General features: G+C 32.3%; 2 protein-coding genes across 3 annotated transcripts; one reads left to right on the forward strand and one right to left on the reverse strand.

The window, feature by feature from the left end:
- Positions 1–382: 382 nt before the first annotated feature.
- On the reverse strand, positions 383–19,845 carry LOC134726334 (integrin beta-5-like). Its single transcript, XM_063590733.1, has 21 exons — positions 19,624–19,845; positions 17,091–17,176; positions 16,357–16,461; positions 15,752–15,812; positions 14,976–15,034; positions 14,513–14,589; positions 13,173–13,224; positions 11,882–11,934; positions 10,986–11,082; positions 10,123–10,286; positions 9,615–9,684; positions 7,609–7,684; positions 6,536–6,645; positions 6,121–6,207; positions 5,657–5,795; positions 4,385–4,504; positions 4,089–4,144; positions 3,175–3,261; positions 2,753–2,876; positions 1,698–1,805; positions 383–677 (listed from the first exon to the last, which is right to left on the reverse strand). Exons 1-21 carry the CDS (start codon positions 19,676–19,678, stop codon positions 613–615), a joined length of 1,851 nt encoding a protein of 616 aa, XP_063446803.1. The 5' UTR covers positions 19,679–19,845; the 3' UTR covers positions 383–612.
- Positions 19,846–22,062: 2,217 nt separating this feature from the next.
- On the forward strand, positions 22,063–26,127 carry LOC134726951 (uncharacterized). Of its 2 annotated transcripts, XM_063591350.1 has the most exons (3): positions 22,098–22,148; positions 22,423–22,491; positions 25,527–26,127. In XM_063591350.1, the coding sequence occupies exon 3, from the start codon at positions 25,528–25,530 to the stop codon at positions 25,987–25,989; it is 462 nt and encodes a 153-aa protein (XP_063447420.1). In that variant the 5' UTR covers positions 22,098–22,148; positions 22,423–22,491; position 25,527; the 3' UTR covers positions 25,990–26,127. The 2 variants fall into 2 exon arrangements, with proteins under 2 accessions (XP_063447419.1, XP_063447420.1); XM_063591349.1 differs by lacking the exon at positions 22,423–22,491 and having other exon boundaries at positions 22,063–22,148.
- The last annotated feature ends 469 nt before the right edge of the window (positions 26,128–26,596 follow it).

Here is a 26,596-nt window from a genome sequence, read left to right on the forward strand (position 1 = left end):
GTCCACTGAACATAGAAAATGATAGTACGGATGAGGCATCCGTGTACTAGAGACACATTTTTGTTATTCTCTCACAAGGATTTCGCCTTGTTTGCCACCAAATATATATGCATTAAAATATAGTTCTCATTATTTTCACATGTCTTTGTTAATTTGCACAATTAACTGGAAAAAAATAACTTCAAGTTCACCGTCAAACGTCATCACACATAGAAACGAACAATTTAATTACAATATTCCTGACTTGGTACAGGACATTCTAAGTAAACAATGGTGGGTTGAACCTGGTCAAACAGTGAAAAACAGAACATTGTCCATCAATACATGTTGATTATTTTGAGATACTTAAACTTTCAAGTGAATGTAAAGAATGAGACATGTGTAATATAAGACAGCTTTTTCTTTATTTACAAAATATTATTTTACATCTGTTAAAATACAGATAACATTGTATTTGACAAACATCATCATGTTTGAGTTGCATTGCTTTCTAAAAATTGTATCTGAGTGCACGTTGAAAATTGTGAAGATATTTATACAGTTCATGATTTTCCTTTATTGTAGAACTATTTGATAACATACACTTGAAATAGTTACTACAATGGGTACGGTCTATTTACTCGGAACAAACTCCAGGTCTGCTCTTATGAGTGGTCCGTCACCGTTATTACAACCAACTGAAAATAAGAAATAACAGATATATTCTAACAATGTAACCCTTTTGATTTTTCGTAATCTCGATTCTATCCTTTTGTTTACCTCAGTCATTTTAACATTTTGCTCTTGATTTGAATAAAAGATTTTTCATAAATGTGCCCGTAATATTATTATATGATATATCCCATCGAACTTGAGATAAAAGATACAAGATATATAGTTATGACTGACTAAATAAACTCATCATAGATGCCAGGACTAAAATTTTACACTTATACCAGACGCGCGTTTCGTCTATAAAAGATTCATCAGTGACGCTTGAGTAAAAAAATGTTTAAATGCAAAAGACAGTACTAAGTTGAGCATTGAGGACCACAAAATTCATTGACTTTATTCTAGAAATTGACATAGGTGGTCGGTTGAAAACAAAACATAAAGACAAAAGAAATGATAACAGCTTCCCAATTGTGAACTTTCTTATTCTGGCAACATTCCAGCAGAGCCTGCATACGGATGCATTGTACATGTCTACTAATTGCAACGATATTTGTGTTTCTATTATGATTTCCTTGATAGAGGGTTGCTGCTCACAAAGAAGCTTTTAGAATAAGAGTTCAAAGTGGTGAAGTTGAAACGATCACGATTTAGTTGACAGTTATGAAATATCTGTTTTACCGATGACGACGAATATGTTGCCATTGGCGTAACAACAATCTCGTCCTCTTTCCGCAGAATGTGATCTACCGATTTAGACATGTCACGGGGTATTTATATGAGAAACATGGGTGCCACATGCCACATGTAAAGCCTGATCTGCTCACCTTAACGGAGCACTTGTGATTTCCCCCAGGTTTTAGTTGGGTTCGTTTTGCATAGCCTTTGTATTTTGTGTTCTCTTGTGTACTGCTTTATATTTCTATTTGTCTTTTCTTTTATAGCCATGGCGGTATGAGTTACAATGTCCTTTCGATTACCGTCGCATTTCTAAGCAACCATATATATATATATATATGACAGATAATTATCTATAAATACTATACCTATTTGGTCTAAGACACTGATATCAGCCTGACTATCTTTGAATTTTACAGCATAATTAACTATACATTGACTTTCTGGTTCTCTGTACTGACACATTTGTCCTAAGTCTATGAAAATGAAAAAAAATATATTTAAAGGAAAAAGATAGACAACTTTCCTCACAGGGCTGTATAGCCAGTCAAGGTCGTTAAAAACTTCCATTTGTTGTACTTTCCTAATATGCTAAATTCTGTGCAAAACCGTTAAGTAATTTAATCTATTGAAAAAGTAAACATGTAAAACTGCTTTTGGTCTGAAAAAGTATAGGTTTAGTGAATGATTGTCTGCTTACATTAAATATCTTTTAAGATTATTAATTGACCTTTGATAAACAAAAAAAGGACCTGCATCAGCTTTGAACTTAATCCAAAGATTGCTTCCAAAATCATCTAGTGTTCCTAGACTGGTTTTGGCGTCCTTTTAGTTTCATATTTGGATTAATTTCTCTTCAACATGTGATTCAAATTTAGGTTGCGACCAATCAAAACTTGAAACTGTGCATATCATACATTGTACATAAAATTAACTCATTGGTAATCATACCACATCTGCCTATTTTATTATGTTGTACAATCTTGTATTCATATTTCTGGTTTTTAGTTTCTCATTGATGGAATTGTGTTTATAATGTTTGTTTCTATATACGGGCAATATAGTTGTTAAAAAGCGTAAGATAAAGTTAATGCATCAGATGCTCATTTTAGATTAAAAAACAAGGATGTGTCCTCAGTACACGAATGCCCCACTCGCACTATCATTTTCTATGTTCAGTGGACCGTGAAGTTGGAGTAAAATCTCTAATTTGGCATTAAAATTCGAAAGATCATATCGTAGGGAACATGTGTACCAAGTTTGAAGTCGATTGGACTTCAACTTCATCAAAAACTACCTTGACCACGAACGACCGAACGGACGGACGGATGAACGGACGCACAGACCAGAAAACATAATGCCCCTCTACTATCGTAGGTGGGGCATAAAAAAACATAATTATATAAGGTAAATACGTGCCTACCTCCATTCAAGGTAGAAACTTTTGTGATATTAGAACACTTTCGCTCCCTTTTGCATTGCATAGATTTGGTTAGAGCGCCACACGTTGCACAACTTCTGTATTGCTCACAAACATCATTGCAACCCTGTATAATAAATAAAAGGAGAAAGACATACTTCTATATTGTTTATCTATTAAAGAAGGTAGTTTATAGATAACTTCTGAATAATCCTAAAAATTGTTGGTGGCCAGGTTTGAAGTGATGCGAAAGAGTTGCATATTTTAAAAATTCAGCACACCATGACAGATTGTGGCGAAGATTTGAGAGATACGAGTTTAGACATATATTTTGTGGTTATTGACACATCAAGGACTAGGTTAGTAAATTCCAATAAAGATGATAATTAGACCTGTCATTTATTTAAAGTAATATGAAAACCTACCATGCATTCCTCACATGTCGGACCGCCATAACCAGACTGACATTCGCAGTAACCGCAATTACACTGGCCTTTTCTGTTGCAAATGGACTGTAAATAAATAATAGTTAAAATATGCAGCGCATTAAAATCAACGATACAGTATCTATTTGGGTATCATAATAAAGGCATTTATATTGATAATAGTCCGAAATCATTTTAAGGCAACATCCGAATTCGAAATTTAGGTATAGAGCAAATGAATTTCTATGTAAAACCATACATGACCAAGTGCAACTTTTCAATTTTGGCTTCCAACTGACTGTGCGCCACTAATAACGCCTGTACCTAGTCAGAAATATGACAGTTGTTATCCATTCGTTTAAATAAACTAATCATAGATACCAGGACTAAATTTTGTTAAGGTGTTTGAACTTTCGAGATAGACATTTGATTAGGGATTTTCCGTTTTAATTTTTCCTCGTAGTTTAGTATTTTTGTAATATGACTTTTTAGTGTAGACTAAAGGCGCGTTCAGTGTACCATATCAAAAGCCTGATAATTATAATGATTTTTGGTACTACAAATACCATTAATCAAGCTTGTTGGATAAAGAAACAATCAATAAATTGTTTTCTGTTAAATAAAGGCAACAGTAGCATACCGCTGTTCAATAGTCATAAATCGATCAATAGAAAATTCGGGTCATCAACTAAAACCAAAAACAACCAAAAGTCATTTGTTAGATATTGAATGGCAACATGGAATCAAAACAGTTTTTTATCCATATATTCTGAAAACTTTTATTTTATTGAGTTTTGTAATTATGGAAAAAAATAATAAACAACTCAATTTCATATCCTGAACATTGTCGTATCCAGAAGTTAGCAGGAGGAAACCATGCGACAAAATAAAATGGCTACAAGTGGTTTACTCACTCCGTTTGATGCTATACATTGGTCATCACTTCTACATTTCTGTGATGTCATGCATTCTGAAAAATTACAACGTCTTAGTAGTCTTAATAATTGGCATGGTTTATTTCGAATATATCTACCAGAAAAAAATCTATTTTCGCCTACCTGTCATTTTTTTTCCAGTAAAACGTACAAAAAACTGTCACTTTAAAATTGACCAAAAAAAAAAACTTAACTTAAAAAAAAAGAAAAACGTTGGAATTAAAAGTAATCAATTATAACAAATTATGTAGCATTAGTTTGTACGTTAATTGTACCTGTTCTTTTTTCTATCCGTACTTCAGGTGCTGTAAAGTCTTTTGAAAGATATAATACTTCAAAATTAAGTGGGCAGCCATCTTGTCCCACAAAATAGCAAATTTTCGCATCTTCTTTTCCTGTAACGTAAAACAATGTTGTTAAGAAAGAACAATGATATCATTGCCTATTCAATATTTAGATATCCAAGCAAAATGACAGAAGGTCAAATTTAAAAGGCAAATTGAGGAATTATCCAAAAACTGTCAAAAAATAGAACAGAAATGCGAAGCACCGATCCTTTGGAATATCGTTTATTTGTATGAAATTGTCGCATCCATCTATATCCTCTCTTTTACAGGTCACATTAGGTACCTAATAATTTCATAAGAAAGTGCACACTTTTGTAAATAATGTTGTTCAGTTTAACTAGCTATTCCATTTGAACCGGTTTGCAATAGACAAGTTGCTTCTTTAGGGAAACTATCTAAACTGCCGTTTTTAGCAACTGATATGCATATACTTTTTTTCACTTTTCTTAAAAGTGTTTTCTGCAATCACGTAAAACAATTTAAATTTAAAAGCTATTCAATTAAGTATATCCCTTTTTGCTTTTTTAAATGTTTTATGGCCTTCCCCCTTTTTGAATTACTTTTGGTGTTTTTGTTAATACTTTTTTTCTTTAATGAATCGAATAAAATTAACGGTACCAATTTTCTTGCACCAGATATGCGCATTTCGACAATACATGTCTCTTCAGTGATGCTCGTGGCCAAAATATTTGAAATCCAAAGCTCAAATAAAAGATGAAGAGCTATATCAAAAATCGAACTGTTACACTTGTATGCTTTGGTACCATAATGTCGGTCTCATATATTTTTACCTAACGAATGTTATAAAGCAATTCACTTACATCATAATTGACATCATCAGGGGGAAGACAGGGTTCCCGCTGACCTGTTTTATCCCGCCACATTCTGTATGTATGCCTGTCCCAAGTCAGGATCACATACTAGTAAATCAGTGGCTGTTGTTTGTTGCTGTGTTACATATTTGTTTTCGTACTTTTTTGTTATTAAATTGCGCCATTAGTTTTTGCATTTGAATTGTCAAACATTTGCCTTTTAGGGCCTTTAACTTATATCTGACTATGCGTCTTAGACTCATTGTTGCAGACCTATAGTTATTAATTGTCATGTATTTTTGGTCTCATGTGACAGTGGCTTCATTGGCAATCATAACTTATGTTCTATCTTGTAACCGTTGTCTTATAATACGTAATAAGTCCTAACCTGAAAGTTTTTGTACAATAGAATATTCCGGAAGTTCTCCTTTACAGACTGTACGACACATCGATCTTGGCATAATATGTCCAACCTCAGCTAGACACTCGGCACATTGCTTGAATCGCTGACAACTTGGAACACACGTCTAAAGAAAAAATACAGTTTTAGAAATTAAGTTGATACAGCAAATATAAAGTTATAATTAAATGAAAAAGCACACTACTGTCAATATGGTACCTTTTATAATAGTACATAATTAAAAAAGAAAAGAAAATCCAAGTGAAAGTCTCTCTATTTATTTAAAACTTGGATTTATATGCGATTTTCAGACTACACATTATATGATCTTGTATTGACTAAACATCCACTTGTTTGAGTGATAATAGAAATGCTTGTTCTAAAACATATTATTTTTAACTGTTTTATTAGTGATGTAGTCCCAGGTATTATTCTGCTTGAATTTTACTCACCGGACAATCTTCACAAGTTGCCCCGCTGTAGCCTCTATTACATCGACACTTTCCACAAATACAGAATCCTTTTTTATTACAAATGCTCTGTTCAGAAGACAAAATTTACAAAAAAATATAGATTAATACAGTTCCTACATTTCTGAATGGAGAGTATAAATAAACCATTCATTGTCTAAAACAATGATTTTTTTTTGTTTCCGGGTCTTTTTAAGTTTTGAACATGCAATATACTTCGCATGTTTTACGTACTTTTTCATTCCATCAGTTAAAACAAGCCATAGGTTTCATTGAGAAATCAAAATTATTCATACATTTCATGTCAGCAATGAATATAAACCAATCGTATAAATTACAATAATAAAACGATTTTTTTTCTTCCAGAAAATATATGCAAACTATAAAATTAACTCACTCCGTCCGTGGCAAGGCACGTATCATTTGTTGTTGGACAGCCACAGTTATTACCAGTGTAACCCTCCTTACAGTCACATTCCCCACACTTGCAATCTCCTTGACTGCGTCCTGAAATTGAGATATGAGGAAAATTTATTATGTCCCGGGAGGGTGGCATAACGTACAAGTATACAAATAAATGTATTTGAAACTACCAATTATGTTATGGGAAATAACATCCACCAATACCATCAATGGACATAACGTTTACATCTACCAATAATATAAATAACATCTACTTATAAGATCAATGGAAATTAAACCTACCAAGAGTATCATGGGAATCCAATCCACCAATAATATCAAAGGAAATAAACATCTCCTTATAATATCAGTTGACATTATATCTAACAATGATATCAATGGAAATTAAATCTACCAATAATATCGATGGACAAAACGCCTACAAATATCAATGGAAACCGCATCCCCTTATACTATCAAAGGAAATTACATCTACTTGTAATATCAAATAACATTATATCTACCAACAAGTGAAAATGTGAGCTACTGCTCACTGATGATATCCTAGCTAAGATATTTAGGTAAGCAATCATACCCCATAGCTAACTTTTATAAGCAGTGAAATCATTTTTTTTTAGAAATCCTTGTCTTGTAGTTCCTAAGAATGATGGGACGCAAGGTATTTATAGGACGGACGGACGGGAGTATCAATAGCAATTACATCTATCAATTATATTATGGGAAATCGCATCTATCAATAATACCAATGGAAATTACATCTTTCAATATTACCAATGTAAATTACATCTTCCAATATAACCAATGGAAATAACATCTTCCAATAATATCAATGGAAATCACATCTCCTAACATCTCAATGGGAATAACGTCGAATTTTAGATAATATCAATTTACATTATACCTACCAATAATATCATGGGAAATCACAACCACCAATAATATGAATGGACATGACATCTACCAACAATATCAATGAACTAAAATCAACTATTAATATCATTTTTAATGAAAATAACATCTACAGAATTTACAATACCGAATACTAACCGCCGCATAAAAAGCCATTATGTCGTGGACACGTCTGATCAGAACATTCACAAAACTTGCCAAAATACATATCATTCTGAAAACAATAGTTTAAATGACTAATCTGTTAAAACTCCAATTAGCAGGTGAAAATATTCGTACTAATCCAAATATAAATGAAACTAATTCATTCTGACGACTCAATACTATTGCAATATTCATAACAAACAATAATTATTACTAAAAGAAAACGAAGGAATTATGCTTTGATCAATTGAACAGACATTTATTTAGCTTCAGGTTTATGACCCCTTCTGTAGCAATTAAATTACGAACTTTTCAAACTGCAATAGTATCATATCAGCAAAAATAATGAACAATAGAGATGGGCCATCTTGAACATACACCATGGGGAAACTGCGTGCAAAGCATTATTATTTATTGTTTACAGATTACCTAAGCTGTATTTGGGACAACGTTTTGAAATTGTGGGTTCACAATGCTCCTCTACGTTGTATTTGTTTGGCTTTTTAACTGCTTTGATCTGAGCGTCACTGATGAGTCGTCTTATGCAGACGAAACGCGCGTCTAGCGTACAAAATTATAATCCTGGTACCTGATAACTATTCATTGTGTTTAATAGAAAAGAGGAAATTTGTCGCCCATAAAACAAAATTTTTGTAGAAAATCCACAGGCTTTAAAAAAGAAAATTTTGTTATAAAGTTTTAAAAATAGATTACGCACTTGTTTTTCTATGACGTGCTAGCACTTATTGTTTACAACATGTCCTAAACAATCTTTAAATTCCAAAAAAAGCTCGTGCTGAGTCACAAAACCACCTATTTATATTTGTTTTAGCCAATATCTAAATGTATAAACTTGTTAAAAGAAAAACATTGCTAGCACTGCACGTAATGATCCTCTATCTATTAAGCACCGAATTGCCAAAAATGAGAATACACGGGGAAAGGCTATGGATTTTCTATAAAATTTCCATATTTTTAGCATTGAATCAACAAAAGGGTAGATCATCCTTAAATAAAATAATTGTAACAACTAATTTGATTCTTCTTTTTTCTTTATTCCTTTGAATATACTTACCTGCGATAATATCGTTGGAGTATAGTATTGATTTTAGAACTCAGATAAATAGCGATAATTTGCATTCAAAGTAATTAAATCGAATGGTGCTGAAAGCGCCAATAAAACAAGAAGATACAAACGTGTTTAAAGTGAGCAGCTACATGTAAGTGTAAGTTTAAAATTATAATGAGTGATGTAAAATATTTGCTTATCAGTCCCTCAAACATATAAAAATGGTAACTGTAGGAAGTAACGTTCTAAAATATATTAGAAAATACTGTGGATTCATTATTATTCGATGGATACCAATTTTCTTGGGTTTCGTGGGTATACATGAACCACGAATTCAAATTCTCAACGATTTACAAGTTTTCTTTATAGGCATTGTATGCACAAATTGGCAAAACCGCGAAATCAAATATACACGTACATGCAAATGTTCCTCGGAACATGAAAATTGATACCCACAAAAATAAATGAATCCACAGTGTAATGGGAAATATCATATAATGTCAATATTACACCTGAAGTGTACTAAAACATTAGTGTGTACCAGAGTTTTGACAATTACATACTGTTAACTAGATTTCAATCATTTGGAAGATATGTCACATCACCAGACCGAACCATAATGTTGACTGCTATACCCCATTTACCTAATTTTTTGACATTTCTATTATGTCTGTTGGGTTTGCTCACACACTGTTTTCAATATAATGCAATGCTATATGACTGCCATAGAAGTGGGAGGTTTAGCTGCCTATAAAACGAGGTTAAATCCACAAATGTCTACATCAGGAAATGCCTGTACCAAGTTAGGAAAATTACAGCTTGTTTCCCTTCGTTTGGTGTGTTTAAAATTTTGATTTTGCCATTTCATAATGGACTCTTCAATTTGAATTTTCCTTGGAGTTCGAGATTTCTGTTATACTAGAATACTTACACATCTACATAATCCACAAACACATTGACCTTTTCCAGAACAAACTGTATTTTCTCCACCAGTTCTAGGACTATATGATATAAAGTGGCGTTTATTAGTACAGACAAGATTAGGATAAAGAAGTTTTAGTTTAATAGCTCAGCCGAATGTTTTAGCTATTCACTAAAGTGTTCCTCCGTTATACATGTACTAGTAGTGTGTTACCGGGATTTGTTTTCTCCTTTTAATTTTAAGTTATATAGTTTGATTGTGAACTACATGTTAACTCAAATTTCGTACGCATGCATAGTGTTTTTTGTTGAATCTTTAGATTAAACTTTTTCACTGTAACTCGCTTATCATAGAAAAATGACAGAGTAAACTTTGTAAAATCTTTAACACAAGTGTGAAAATGTGAAAGAAGTTGTGAAAATGAAGATTTGATGGGTAAAAATAAAGATAAAGATTAAACTTTCTTTTTCGTGTCTGAAAAATTAAGTCTATATACAAGAACAAATTGTGTTCTTACCTACGACACATACTCTCAGACTCAGATTCGGAAAATGGACATTCGAGGTTGACATTTAAAATCTCCTCTTCCTGAGGGGGTGGGGCCTCCACAACTGTAGCTTGTAACACACAATTTCCGTCACCAACATTTCGTTTTGTGTTATATGAACACTTCTTCTCGAACTTGATATAAAAATAAGAATGTTGTTAGACTTTTATCTGTTAAGAAACATTAAAAATGTATGCATCATTTTACAATATTTTATCTACCATTTTCTACAAAAAAAGAAAATGTCTGTACCAAGTCAGTAATTATACAGTTGTTATCCTTTCGTTTGATGTGTTTCAGCTTTTGACTCTTAATTCGGTACTTTTTATTGCATTACGTTTCAGTTATACATAGTTTACAGTAAAACAGTTTTTGTGCTGATAGCTATCTGAACATGAACATTGTACAGCTTCATACAAATGATAAAGGAAAATGCACTTTAGTTTAAAGCGGTCATTTTGATTTTAACATCATCTGAACAGTTTAGCAACAAGTCTATAAAATGTTATTTTCATTGTATATGACTTGGTCGTTAACGCTGCGTGTGGACGGTTACTTCCCCGGATAAGTTCGTAAATATGTTCAGAAATTAGTTAGACACTAAAGTTTTGTTGTAGACCTAAGTTGGATTTGGATATTCCAGAATTCCATAAAGGCGCTTCGGAAATAACAAACTTTTAAAGAGTTTTTTCTTCTTCTTTTTTTTATCCATTTTCAACTTGTGGCTAAAGATATCAAACTCTTAAAAATGAAAAAAAGAATAAATTTCTAAGTCTGTGATTGAAGATGTTGTGAGTAAGTTTTTAATAGAAAACTTCAGATGTACAACTTACATTTCTGTTGTTAATGACTTTACATTGACAAACATATCTGATATCCACTTTAACTATTTTCTTGGCCTTTCCTATTTTCACTAAAATATTGTATCGTCTAAAACAGAAAGCGTAAGCTATAACCCTTTAAGTTAGTTTTAATTGCTATCAAAATGTAATATAATCATAAGGAGATTAAGATGGCCAATGAGAAAACTTTCAACGAGAGACCACAATGACGTTGATGAGAGTAACTACAGGTCGCTCACCTTTGTCTTCGACAACGAGAAAAATATATAACATATAATTAATTATAAAAGTTTCCGACTTTCTGAAAACAATTCAAATGACTGAACAAACGGTCTGCTTTATGATACAACATCAAACGAAAACCAAATATGATAGAAAGCAACCAACGACAACCACTGAAGAACATGCTTAGCTATATATAAAATGATAGTACTCAAACGGTCTATAATTTAAGCAAAATTCTTATTAAGACATTGAATAATTTCTTATAAAACATGAAATTGGTATTATATATAATGCTCCATACTTTTCATTATTGTTGGTTTTTAAACTGCTGTTGACAAAGTGTTATCATAATCTAATGAACAACTCATTTAAATTCGCAAGTTGAAAATAAACTGACAACCCCATGGCTAAAAATTAAATGATAAACAGACGAACAGTTAAGCCATAACAAGCTTTTAATACCCATACAATTTACGAAGTGATCATTAAAAATATTCAATATGGATTTCTTGGCTTAACAGCTTACATTTCAACAGCTACCCTCTTCAAGGAAATTATGATAGAAATTACCAGCCCTGGAATATCATATGAACTGGGAGATAATAAAAGATACATATTTATCAATTTATAATATTTTTAATTAAAAAATAACTGTTACATACCCTCTTGGTTTATCAATGCAGTTTTTCAGTCTAGTTGTCAGTTCAAACGTCACCTAAAAATAGATTTCATATGTCAATGCGTATTGGAAGCTAATAACAATCATAATGAGTCATTTGTAGACGAAATGCGCGTCTGACGTGAATACAAAATATAATCTTGGTATCTATGATGAGTTTATTTACCACTGCTGTTTGAGTTTACATTCCCTACGGATATCACCAGCCCAGTAGTCAGCAATGCAGTGCTGACATGAATTATGATTGATATAATCATATTTATAAATCAACTGTTTACAACACTTTTGAATTTTTTAAATGCTAAGGCTTTTATACCTCAGGAATACATTACCTTAGCTGTATTTGGCAAAACTTTTAGGAATTTTGGTCCTCAATACTCTTCAACTTCATTCTTTATTTGACCTTTTTAACTTTTTTTATTCGAGCGTCACTGGTGACTCTTTTGTAGACGAAACGCGCGTCTGACATTTACTAAATTTAGTCCTGGTATCTATGATGAGTTTATCTATACCGTACGTTTTATGCGTTTTCAGATTCATCACTCAACAACAAAACGCGCGTCTGGCGTAAACACAAAATGTAATCATGGTATCTAAGAGGAGTTTATTTTATAAAAAGTAAATTAAACAAAAAGTAAATTAGACGAAAAAACATAAACTGTATTTACATGATTAAAATTTGTTTACTTGATCTACTAAATTGTATGTAGTATGTTAACACAACGATTAGTCCTTTCTTGTTAGAAACGGTTTTTAACTCAGGTCCTGCTATCGTTTTGCGTCAGATATTGGTGCTGATCTAAGTTTATTAGATCATGTTGAATTTTGAACATTATGCATAAACTATTTTGTTTCCTGTGGACGTGGAGGCTTTCACGTGTTATATATGTTACCATTTTTGTTACACAGCCAGGTGTGCGGTCTGTGCAATTGTTGTTTACGAATCTGGCTGCTCTTTTCTGAACGCGTTCGATAGCTTTGATTTTAGCCTGTTTTGTAGAGTCTAATACTGTACAAGCATAATTACCAGAAGGACTCACTATTGTTGAATATGCTGCTGCTTTAACCGGTTTGGCCAAATCTTTTAGGTTACGTCTTATGAAGCCTAGTGTTTTGTTTCCCTTACCAACCTTATTGTCAATATGCCTGTCCCAAGTTAGATTATCGCTGATTGTTACTCCCAGGTATTGCTATATATCTATATGTCTATGTCTTTATTCTTTATTCTGTATAAACGACACAAAGGCCCTCATTTAAGTAATTATTTTACAAACCTTTTCGCCCCTCTTTTGTTTCCTGCAGACAAACTTATTTCCTTTCCTTCTCCTGCAAAATGACAGATTTTGTTAACCACAATAAGTTTATCTGCAATGCAATGTTTTAAATAAAACCCATAAATGTCCATAGTATCACTAAGACTTCTAACAATAAATTATATCCAAATTATGATACAGTATTGCAAAAGATAAATTCTTTCTCAATCATACCCGACAAATTAAATCTTTATTCAGATTATTTTGTAATTTTTCGATATAACCCTGACTTTATTGTTTGTTTGATAGTTTGTTTAATTCGTTTTCTTGGTTTTGGTTTTTCTTCGTTTCCACAAATTTATAAAATATCAAAATGTTAATAAAAGCTTGTCTAGCTACCGAAGATATAATGTGTTTTCAAACGAGTTGAACAAATCTTACCAATGACCTAGACAATTCATACAAGAGGGTAGCAGTACCTTGATGACGAATAGCGGTTAAAAAAAAATTGCAAAATGAAGTTAACGTTAACTTTTGGTGCATAATGGTTAATGTTCACTTTTTTTCAGACGATAATTAAAACAATCACGATAGTTTGTTAAGAGAGAGGCATGATATCTCTTGCACGTTAAAGACACCCTTGTAGATTTTGAAAAAGAGCAGACTAATGCCACTACAAGGCAGCAGTCGCACCCAAAAAGTGGAAAGGGATTATTATAAGATGCAAAACTTGTTTCCCAATCCACTATGAACTAATATGTTAAAACTAATTTGTTTACAAAAATAATAGTTACGATAATTATTCGGCGGAGGACATTTTAGCGCATTGATAGGACATTTTAGCGAAAGCCAGCGTAAATTACTGTTCGTCGTGTTAGTAAGGTGAATATAATTCAACCAGGCAAGTTTTCGCTAAAATAGGCTATCGAAAATACATACGAACAGATTGATTCTGAGATAAAATGGTCTAAAATGTATTCACGTAGTTTTTCGCTAAAATCTTCTTCGCCCTAATTCAAGCCCTCTGACGAAACGCGATAATAATATTTTGACGAAGCACTTTAAAGTTTTAACCAATTTGCCGCTAACGATTGGCGAAAATGGTATTCCTGTCAATGTATATTTGTTCCACCTGACAGAAATTGCACTGGAAACTTTGTTATAAACAATGTCATAATATATGTTCCTGGAACAAATATTCATACCATCTATTCCGTTAGGAACATTTACTGTACTATTTATTCCAGTGGAAATAATATTCCAGAATAGTGTTTTCATTTGGAACTTATATTATGAAAGAATTTCTATTCCGTGACACCCCTACCATCATACAATCAAGTTAACAATTGATACATGCTTACCCATTTTTACAGTCTGAATCAATTGTTAATTCTACTGGCTTCTTATTAGATCTCCAACCTCCTACTAATACATTTTCCTGAAAAAAAATCAAGAGAGTTTATCTTTGAATGCTTCATATATTTAAAACAGTAAGAATAAATTATGTTTGATTAAAAAAAAAACCCTCAAATATTTTGGATGTAAGCAACTTTCACCGAACAGCCAATAACAATGAAGATAACCCATACTCTAAAAAACAATAAAAAAGACCTCACAAAAAGTGAAATAAACTCAAAAGAACAAACCGACAATTTGATTTTATATATGCAAGTCATTTAAAGAAGAAAAACATATATGACAGAAATAAACTATGATCGACAACCACTAAAACACAGAATTGTACCCCTCTTTGGATAGGCCACACAGACATATGTTTGTTAGTGTTCATTCTGTTCTTCCCTTGGAATGAAAATTTAAACGTACCTTCTTTCTTCTTGTGTTTCGTGGCACCAAAACTGTTAAGGGAAACGAGACGGATGCATCTGAAACAAGACGATGGTTATCATTTAGGTATCTTGACCATTTATTAAAAGTTGCAGAAAATCTCATGATCTCGTATTTTTGACAATATATATCAGTAGACATTGAACTCCTCTGTTTGAGCAGGATGTACTATAAAGGTACTAATCAGTCCTTATAGATATTCGAGTGGATGCCTTACTATATCAACATCTTATGTCTACATACTTAGTTACCCTTGGAATAAGTGCATTACAGTATGAAAAGGTCGTTAACTCTATTTCTAAACTAACTGTTGTATGTGCGGCATAATCACTTTTCCCTATCAAAATTATCTCCATTAAAGTATGTACTGATTAAAAGCCATCAAATTATGACTTAAAATTACAGCTCAAAACAAAGAGATTGTCTTCTACTTCTTATCACAACAGCAGTGGTTTAAACATATACAAAGGAAGAACAACAATGAATTCTGAAAAACGGTCAGCGGATAAGAAAGAAAAATACCAAATGTGTTAATTTTTTGGTTCTATTCCATTTGCTTAATTTAAAAAAAAAGTTCATTTCGAAAGACCGTTATTTTGTAACCTTTAATAAAGTAAAAGCACCTACCATTCCGATTAAAACAAGGTATCATGGTGCTTGTAAGCGAAAAATACAATTTAAAAAAAACCGTTATATCGGTGTTTGATGCGTGTAATCTGTATTTAGATAATATGTAACGAGTATTCAATACTTACTTTGACGCAGATTTATGGTCGCTTTTGAAATGCTTACTAAATTTTCTTCAATTTTATTTTTCTGCAAACAAATTTTAAGATAATATAGAGTACCCTCAAATCAGTAACAATTCTATCCTTGTTTGCTATAATATAAATTAAATACTATAAAATAAAAAACTTTACTGTCTTTAACAAACTAGCATACACTATAATTGTTTTGTATGACGGAATTTCCAATTTGAAAGGAGTTATATATCTTCTGTATAATTAAAAACAGGGAATGATGGTTATTCAGTTCCTTTTTATTTGTAAATTCATTTCGATTGCAAAAACTGTTCATAATTGGTAAACCATTTTCAGTTTGGCTTACTATTTGAGAAAACAGAATGATTAAAAGAAAAACCAGATAGAACTTGTATCAATTTTAATACAATACATCTGATATAATCATAGAATAGATATCGCAAATAAAAAGAAACTGCTTAGAAATATCATAAATGAGTGTTTTTGATAAAAAAAATATTTACGAGAAAATACAAAAATAGATATAGAATTATGCTTCAATTCAGAATCTTTCCTAAAATTCCTATATCAAATAGTACTTAACAATTCTGTATATTTACCTGCAAATTTGGAGTTTCATTTGTAGTAAACAGCTCTTTCTTTGGACAAGATTTTCTAAACTTTCGAACATTCTGGCATCGTTCCCATTCCCCTCCTTGAAAATCCTATATATGATTTCAAAGTTGTGTGAGTTCATTTATATTGTTTTTGCATGGTAACTATTAACGCTTGGAGGTTTTTCTTTCTTTAGAGAGAAAATAATATGCAAAGAATAAAGAAAAAAACAATTAAACATACATTATTTTGATAAGACTCGTTTGTTATAAAGGTGAGCATATACTCTTTTAATCGTACTTCTACTATACATGTACCGTTTGTTATTCCACAATGGATATTTTATGCGTGGAACTCCTCTTTAACACAATTTGTTAGATATTATATTTGATTGTCTCGTTTATAACTCGTTTGCCATTTTTTCTTGACTTGATGCGATTTAGTGCTTGTAAACTTGTACAGCTAATTGTGTGTTTTTAAAAAAAAAAAAACAGCTGGTTGACTTTGAGGTATGTGCTTTGCTCATTGTTGAAAGGCCACACGGTGACCTCATTCTGATTTTTTTTTGCCATTTTGCTCTTTAGTGGAGCCAAGACTCATCTGAAATAATAGCACATTTTTTTTTATATTCTAGATGTGGGTTAGATTTGATTTTTTTGTGCCGTACGATAACTGTCTCATTAAAGTAATTGCTACAGGTCCCTTTTTCATTTACATATACGTGATGGGATATACTTACTGGCGATGCACACCATGCACATTTAGGGTTTAGTAAGAAGCAATCTGTACAGGAAAGGGCATTGCATTCATTCACATCAGCTTGTACTGAAACAAAACAGGAGGTATTGTTATAGCTAATTTCCTCGTAGAGTAAGACTTTGGCTGGCTTGCTTGCTTTGTTTGTAGAAACTGCAAACAATATCAACAGGCAAAGTATATATCATATCTAAACTTTATTGAGTTTTATCACAGTTACAATTGTAATATATATACGAAAGCAAATTTACAGATCTAACATTGTTGGGTTGATGTTTAGACGAGTTGTATATACATTATGTACACAGCCATGTATCACCATCATTGATGGCGATCCGATGGATACATCTGTTGTAGGGTTGTCACTGACTCAGACGTACTTATGAATATAATTATTTTCTGTGACTGTATCTTACATTAATTTGTAGGATCCTTTACTATAGATAATTTAGCTGATCTGTAACAATAACATCTTCATGCCTTATATAAAATATATATATACAACTCGTCTAAACATCAACCCAACAATGTTAGATCTGTAAATTTGCTTTCGCAAATTTTTGGTTCTTCCCTCGCCGGGATTCGAACCCATGCTTCTGTGATATCGTGACACCAAATCGCCTGCACTGCAGCCGTCCCGCTAGACCACACGACCACCTGGGCTCTCAAAAAAAGAGCTTTCGGTGGCCATATGTTACCTTTCCACGTCAGTTTTAATCTAGCGGCGTACTACAGTACATAATATATAAGGCATGAAGATGTTATTGTTACAGATCAGCTAAATTATCTATAGTAAAGGATCCTACAAATTAATGTAAGATACAGTCACAGAAAATAATTATATTCATAAGTACGTCTGAGTCAGTGACAACCCTACAACAGATGTATCCATCGGATCGCCATCAATGATGGTGATATTACTGTGTACATAATGTTTATACAACTCGTCTAAGCATCAACCCAACAATGTTAGATCTATAAATTTGCTTTCGCAAATTTTTGGTTCTTCCCTCGCCGGGATTCGAACCCATGCTACCATGGCCAGCGAAAGCTCTTTTTTTGAGAGCCCAGGTGGTCGTGTGGTCTAGCGGGACGGCTGCAGTGCAGACTTTGGTGTCACGATATCACAGTAGCATGGGTTCGAATCCCTGCAGCCGTCCCGCTAGACCACACGACCACCTGGGCTCGCTCATATATATAAAGCAAGCAGGCAAAGCAACTTCTTACTCTACATGCATTAGGAAATAAGCTCGAACACTTTTTCTTTTAATGTTGTTCATCCGATTTTCGTTTTCAAAACAGTTTGAAAAACTAACATTTAATTTATATTAATTGAAGAAATATCAAAACTATTTTTAGACTTTCTTATTTGCCTTTTCAATAGAAAACCCCTTCACTAAAAATGTATATTAAAATGATAAGAGGTCAAAATTAATGAGTTGTTGAAACTTATTGACGTTTGAATATAGAAAGTTAGATAGCTAAAAATCTAAATGTTGTTCATCGCCAGGCTTCGCTGTTGAAATGTACATTAATTCTAATATATTTATGAAAACTTTAAAAGTTTAATGAAAAAAAACCTAATGAATTTAGATCTAAGCATCTGAAAAGCTAACGTGGCGAAACATCAAATACAACTTTGATTTTTGTTATCTTGCTATATTTGAACGAATCATTGAACAAAACACCCAATCAATCAAGAGTTCAAATTATACCAAATATGGCATTTTCTTCTAAACCTTTTAATTTCAAGTTTGATAGTATAAAAAGGTCACTATTAATTTATTTGTAATATTTTTATTGATATAAAAGAGAAAGTTCTTGAAAATGCTTCTCTTTATTACACATATTCATTTTACAGTATGGAAAATTGTTAATAAATGAAGATTTATCAATTCTTTTTCTCCTGCAAAGAATATATGTTATTTGCACCATGAACATATGTTAGTTCCAAAACCCTTTGACAAATTGTCTTCTTGACAATTTATTTTAACGTAATTGATATTCATTTATAGAATAAACAATTGTTTACAAATTTGCCTTATATATGTTATAGTTAAAAAAAAGGCAAAACTGTTTTTAAAAATAAATAAGAAAAATAATTTCAAAACTAATTTCTGAATTGTCACTTTTTGTCATTTGTCGTTTTGACTTTTTGTCCTGAGACTTTTTGTTCTATGACTTTCTGTCCTACATTCGTATCTTGATATAGTAAACGAAAATCTGTTCAAAAGGTGTTAAATTGAGAAAGTACAAAAAATCAGCAGATGAAGAATTCACCGTGTGTTTTAATAGTTGAAACATTAAATCTAAGATGAGGATACCGTTAGACATTTATGATATTTAAACAATTGTATAGGCTTTTCATAAATTATGCTGTTTTTCCTTTTTTATTTCAGAAATAGAAAGTGTTACATAAATCTAAGCATGTATGAAATTGATGCTCAAATTCAGTAGTTTTCTTTTTTAAGTAATGTACTTTTGGTTATCAGTGAAATCATAGATGTAGGTCTTACCTGAGATTGCAACGGAAATAAACAAAAATATTTGTATAAAACCCATATACTCCATGATATTGTATTTTCCTGTGTATATTTCCCTGACCTTCGGTCACTATTTTTCTATTTTGACTGATTGTAAATTCTGTTATTTATTTGTTTTGGCACACAAAGTGAAATCAAGAGTAAACATAATTGACACTAAATACTCTACACATATTTGCGTTGACAAAATTGAGAAATCTAAATTTGGTGCTAAAATCAATTTTACTACCTGTTTGTCAAGGTCAAATATTTGAACAAAAGAGTTTAAACAAACTACGTAATATGTCTGATCATATGGAATAGAAGTTTTATTGAGTTTTATCGAAGTAATACATAAAATTTCAAATAATATCCATCTTGATCTCAAATTACAGAGTGAAATGAATAATCGAACTTAACATAAAAAAACAACTCCTTCGTTTTTATTGAACGAAGCCTTTTGAATGAATTGGTAGTAGATGACCCTTTTTGCTCATTTCGTTCAGATTGTCTATAATTCTTGGTACACGGCTGATTTTAAAGTGTTGAAAATACGCAATCTGTGATGAGTTTATTTAAAATTGAAAAAGAAACAGTTATATTTACTGGAATGCAGTTAAATGTTTCGAAACAGTATAAAAAGAAAATTGGACAAAGTTCAAATAAATCGGAACTAAAGCAAACGTAAAGTATTCGTCATGGAGAAATTGCAAGACACGTGTACAATTGTCAAAAGAGGCGAAACATACTATGGGGACATTCAGAGATTGTATTCTAATTAAAATGTCAAAACTATCCAAATCAATGGTTTACTCCATCTTTCAAAGCATTTTGATGAAATACATAAATATATTCATGTTTAAACAAAAGTTAGAATAGGAAACACGCAATGAAACAGAAATCCAACAAATAGATGTAAATGAAAACATTTAAATTTTAAATATTAAATCTGTGAATGAAAAGTTTACAGAAGTGTGATACTATTTAGGTATAACGTTGAAATTTTAGATCCAATATAATTAATAGTAGCTTGCTAAAATATAACTTATGATAGTCATGAATGAGAAGAAAATTGGTTATACGTCAATTCAACAGTCACCCAACGACTAAAATAATTAAAGGACTTATAGTGGTTGGTACTAAAACAGTTTGAATTAGTTAAGGGCCGACTTGAAATATCGGTTATAATTTTATATGCTTTGGATTTCAAATATTTTGGCCACGAGCATCACTGAAGAGACATGTATTGTCGAAATGCGCATCTGGTGCAACAAAATTGGTACCGTTGATTTTATTACTACCACTGGGTCGATGCCTCTGCTGGTGGACTATTAGTCCCCGAGGGTATCACCAGCCCAGTAGCCAGTACTTCGGTACTGGCATGAAAATACGGATTTATTGTGTTATTAAAATTTGCTGTTACAAAATATTAGAAATTATTATAAATTAAGGAATGTATCTCCCTCATGCAAAGCTCTGATTCCTTTCACGAATTTGGCTATACTTTTTGGACCTTTTGGATTATAGCTCCTCATCTTTTATATATGCTTTGGATTTCAAATATTTTGGCCACGAGCATCACTGAAGAGACATTTATTGTTGAAATGCACATCTGGTGCAACAAAATTGGTACCGTTGATTTTATTATATAGTTTAGAAGCCCATGTTGTACCAGGTACAGATATAGGAAGATGTCATCTGCGCCAATGAGACAACTCTCAATCCAAATAACAATTTATTTAAGTAAACCATTATAGGTCAAGGTACGGCTTTAACACGGAGCTTTGGCTCACATTGAACAATAAACTATAAATGACATCGAAATTTAAAACTAATGTAAAACCATTCAAACTGGAAAACCAACAGTCTAATGCATGCACTTCATGCATACCTTTTTGCTCATATAATAGAAAGAAGTTTATCAGTATTACAAAGCGTAATTAATACAAACACGAAAATCGGAAGGCATTTAGATTTAAGTTGTCACATAATATGTTAAGCTATAAATCATATAAGACTCTTTTTTTCTGTGACGCCTCACTATAACGCGGACGGCATCACAAAAATAAAATAGCCTTGCAAGACGTCACTGTAATTATTTGGACTATTAAGACTTGTATTTGTGCTGTGTCAAATTTGAATTGTGACAGCTTCTCAAAGAAAAAGGATAAACATAACACTGTAACAGATCATAACATGTTTTCGAATTCACTTTCTAAATTTACCTCAAAGTTTAGCTTCCTTATGAATAGAAACGGTTGAAAAGCTATATGACACAAAAAAAAAACAGAGAGAAAAGACAAAGAAATGATAGCCAAATCCGTTTTAGGTCAAACAGGCGAGTTTCACAATGTCTGTTTTCAAGACACGTTTAAAAAAATTAATCTCTCAGCTGATAACGAGATTGGCGTCCGGATATTCACCGTCAACGAATCTAGATATTATATTTATACGTCACGTTTTATTGCATGCCCCGTTGATTTGTGCACAATCTGTTGACACTTAAAAAGACATTTCAGGTAAAATTGTGTATTTTCAGATTATATCTTCAGATCAGTTTTGTTATTATGTTGCAGGAAGTTGACGGCAGATCAAATCATCATACCAACGAAGCATATTCGTTTCTGTGATCTCTGTATTGCATGTTACTTGTATAGGATTATGTCATTCAAAATCCCGGATGTTTAATTTTTGTTCTTAGAAATTTAAAAAATGACGTTGAATCAGTAGACTCTATTTTATCAAAATGTAAAGAATAAACAGTTTTATCAATGTTTACTATTTGATCAATAGTAGAAGAGTATCCAGAGGGATGGGAACACGGCCCCGGCGCTAGTCCAAATAATAATGACGTCTTGAAAGGCTAGTCGTACTATTTTTTTAAATAGGGCACCACTTAAAAATATTTTGGTTTGCCCAAACCCTACCCAAAGGTTGAGACAGTGGGTAGGTAGGTAGGCATTTTCTGTTTTTTTTTTCAAAAAAATAAATTGAAGTATCAGATGTTTATTAGTCTTCATGTCTATTTGATTAAAAAAAAACTTCTTCAAATCAGGACAATAAAAGAATTTGAGTAGGCAGCTTTTTTCTGGGTAGGTAGCATTTGGGCAAACAAACCTATTATTTATTATGGCCTAGCCTTGCCAGACGTCATAATATTATTTGGACTACCCCGGTGCATGTGAAATTTGGGTGATTATAAAGATGATTATAAAGATAATCAATGAAGCATGAATGTAGCTTGTCCAAATAATTATGACGTCTGGCAAGGCTATTTAAAAAAAATTGAGAAGCCTCGTAGGAAGGCCTCCCAGAAAGAAAAAAAATAGCCTTGCCAGCACGGGGGGGGGGGTTAACTTCGATATGTTTTTGGTAGGGGTGTGCCATTTTTGCCTTAAAAACGTACCCATTTTAATATAACATTCACTAAAATTCAATACCTATAGTTATATAAAAATTTAAGAAAGAATGACCTTTACTTATATACAATATTCACAATATGACTCATGCTTATATAAGCACTAACTCATCATCACTCATAATTCATAAATATACCAGCTACCCTTAAGTTTTTATATATGAATTGACATCGTTTGGTGCACATATATTTTATATTGTAAGATTCTCAATTTAGCATATTTATATATATGATATGTATAGATCATACCCCAAATCAATATACAGTTATCAAACGTAAATGCATTCTAATATAGGATGTCATTAAAAAGGAGGGTCATTCTTATATAAAATCTCGCAAAATTATGACCCATATTTTTGGCACATCCCCGTATACCCATTAATAGGAAGTTGACCCCCTGTGCTTGCCAGACGTCATAAATTGATAATTATTTGGACTCGACTGTAGCGGGACCCATCTTATGGCAATCACTACAGTGAATCACTATCAGTAGCCCCCTTTTTATAAATAGTTCTGGATTCACCACTAAATAGAATATTTGGACCACTGAGCGGATATCGTTTATGTACAACTTAAGGGTCTGAATGGGAGTCCTTCATTTCTGTGTTATATGTTTTTTTTAGTCCAAATAATTATGACGTCTTGAAAGGTTATGCTATTTTTTCTTTGACGCCTTACATCGACAGAAAGACGTCATTTTTTTTATGTCTTTTCTTGTAGATTTTTATAATTTTTTTGCACATTATTTTCTTTTGTTAGTATTTTGGTCGTTATGTTTTAGCACCCCGTATTCTCTTTCAATACGACTAATATTTTTGTACATTCATCATCTGTAAATCCTATCAGGCCATGCAGCATTTTAATATTAAACTGTTTGTAACATTTATTTTTGATTGAATAACCTGCCAAAATTACAGAGATTCAATTCGAAGATTATATTGTTGTAATTGTATGCATTCAGTTAGCTTCGTAAAATGAATTAAAAATGTAACAGTGACTGTAACAGTGGCTCAGTCTGAGTGTGTTCGTTTAAGATTAAAAATTACCATTTAAACAAAACTTAAAGCATACGGGCAAAACTTGACGCATACAGTTAATGAATACAAACAAAACTTACAACTCAGCTCCCTGTCGCTGGCCTCTTAAAAAAATATGTATAAGGTAAAATTGAGAATGGAAATGGGGAATGTGTCAAAGAAACAAGAACCGACCAAATAAAAAACAACAGCAGAAGGTCACCAACAGGTCTTCAATGTAGCGAGAAATTCCCGCACCCGGAGGCGTCCTTCAGCTGGCCCCTAAACAAATATATACTAGTTCAGTGATAATGAACGCCATACTAATTTCCAAATTGTACACAAGAAACTAAAATTAAAATAATACAAGACTAACAAAGGCTAGAGGCTCCTGACTTGGGACAGGCGCAAAAATGCGGCGGGGTTAAACATGTTTGTGAGATCTCAAACCTCCCCCTATACCTCTAACCAATGTAGAAAAGTAAACGCATAACAATACGCACATTAAAATTCAGTTCAAGAGAAGTCCGAGTCTGATGTCAGAAGATGTAACCAAAGAAAATAAACAAAATGACAATAATACATAAATAACAACAGACTACTAGCAGTTAACTGACATGCCAGCTCCAGACCCAATTAAACTGACTGAAAGATTATGATTTCATCATATGAACATCAGGCACAATCCTTCCCGTTAGGGGTTTAGTATCATACCATCATAACATATATGAGAAGAACATAACCCGTGTCATGCCAACAACTGTTTTTAGAATAAATGTGTTTAGTTCCGACGCAAAGACCTTATCAGTGACTCAATATTAACGCCAAAATATGCAATCTTTAATGACTTGACAACAGTATCGTAATTATATCCCTTCTTAATAAGTCTATTCAAAGGTTTTGTAAGTTTCTGAGGTGAATACTGACACCTTTGTGCTTTATACAGAATATTTCCATAAAAAATTGGATGTGAAATACCTGAACGTATAAGAAGTCTGCATGTTGAGCTATATTTACGAATGATGTCATTATACCGATGATAAAATTTAGTAAATGTTTTGACTAGTTTGTGATATCGAAAACCCTGGTGTAATAATTTATCATTAATACATAAAGGAATATTTACGACTTTACTGTATAAAACTATATTTTAATGGAACTAGAAATGAAGTGATCGATAATAATAATAATGAAAATTCCAGTTCAATAGAGATGCAGTTCTTGGATGCATAATTTGATAAGTTTCAGCGTAAATTTTATGATCATGCAAGGTCATGTTATAGCATACTATTGACATACTATTGCTCATTTTCAAGGCGATACAGAGCCCCATTGTTGTTTGCAGCATCGTCCTTTGGTCGAAGGCGGGTATATATAAATTGCCTCAAAGTCAGTCATACCAGTATTATCTGTTTACAAACAGTTTTTTTTATCATGTTCAAACTGTTTTTCTCTCTCAACAGAATGAAGACACCTGCATGGCTCCTCGTTATCTCCCTTTTGATGTCTATCGTACATGAAGTTATGGCGGGAAGCTGTGTACAGTCGTCTGGTTCGATCAGCGGATGTAAAGATATTGGCGGGAAATGTGAAAATTTAGGAGGCGTCTGTTTCCAAGGATTGGATGAAACTTGTTGCTGCTCAGAAGCATTAGAGGAATGTGAAGCCGGTCAACCTTTAGGAGGAAGATTCGAAACAAGAGAAGACAACCCTCACTACCAAGAACAAAATAAAGTAAACAAGAAAAGAGATGAATTGAAAATGAAAAAAAGTGAATTGAAAAAGAAAGAAAATGAATTGAACAAGAAAAGAGATGAATTGAACAAGAAAGGAGGAGCAGTGAATAATAAAAGAGATGATGTATACAAGCAAAGAGATAAATTGGAAAAGAAAAGAAATGAAACCAATAAAAAAGATGAACTTTAAAGTAATATAAGCAATATTTACAGAGTTTATACGGACTTCACTTAAATTTCATGTTATAATAATTAGATCATGACCAAATTCACTAACATGATATATTTTCAAACATGTTTTCATTACACTATATTAAAAGATAATACATGTATTACAATTTTTCTTTTTTACGTCTGAAATTTAGTAAACCAAATCACACTTTATACAAGTAAATTTGAGCACTCTGTATCTTTTGTGTCTCACGTTAACTACAGTAACTGTTATACATGGACTAATGTATGGCAACTCAATAAACTAAAAAAAAAAAGGTCTGACATCAACCAACGACACAAAAGCGTACATGATCCAAGTCAAACTTAAAAGATGTTTGAAGAATATTTAAATCTATAACTAATTATGGGTTGCAGTCAATTAATGAACACTCGTCGTCCTACATTATGTCTACACTTGTACTTTGTCATCTTAAAAGGTCGTGCTTTTCCCCGATACACTAAACCTATTGGAGATATAGTGGTTGCTATAACTGTCTATGATGACATTATTCAGCTCTCTGTGGGAAATTGGGGTAGATCTTATTTACTGCGAGTTCTCTTATATCCGTATTTTATAATTTTTG

Source organism: Mytilus trossulus, chromosome 7, assembly GCF_036588685.1.
Source record: "Mytilus trossulus isolate FHL-02 chromosome 7, PNRI_Mtr1.1.1.hap1, whole genome shotgun sequence".
Classification (NCBI taxonomy): Eukaryota; Metazoa; Mollusca; class Bivalvia; order Mytilida; family Mytilidae; genus Mytilus; species Mytilus trossulus.

Bases quoted from the DNA above. Each gene is read 5' to 3' on its own strand.
- LOC134726951 (XM_063591349.1), top strand. From the start codon at position 25,528: ATGAAGACACCTGCATGGCTCCTCGTTATCTCCCTTTTGATGTCTATC.
- LOC134726334 (XM_063590733.1), bottom strand. From the start codon at position 19,678: ATGGAGTATATGGGTTTTATACAAATATTTTTGTTTATTTCCGTTGCA. The intron at 11,083-11,881 runs GTATGTAACAGT...TTTCTGTTTTAG, and splicing joins TGCATTGATAAACCAAGAGG to ACGATACAATATTTTAGTGA. The intron at 5,796-6,120 runs GTGAGTAAAATT...TTTTTTCTTTAG, and splicing joins CAACTTGTGAAGATTGTCCG to ACGTGTGTTCCAAGTTGTCA.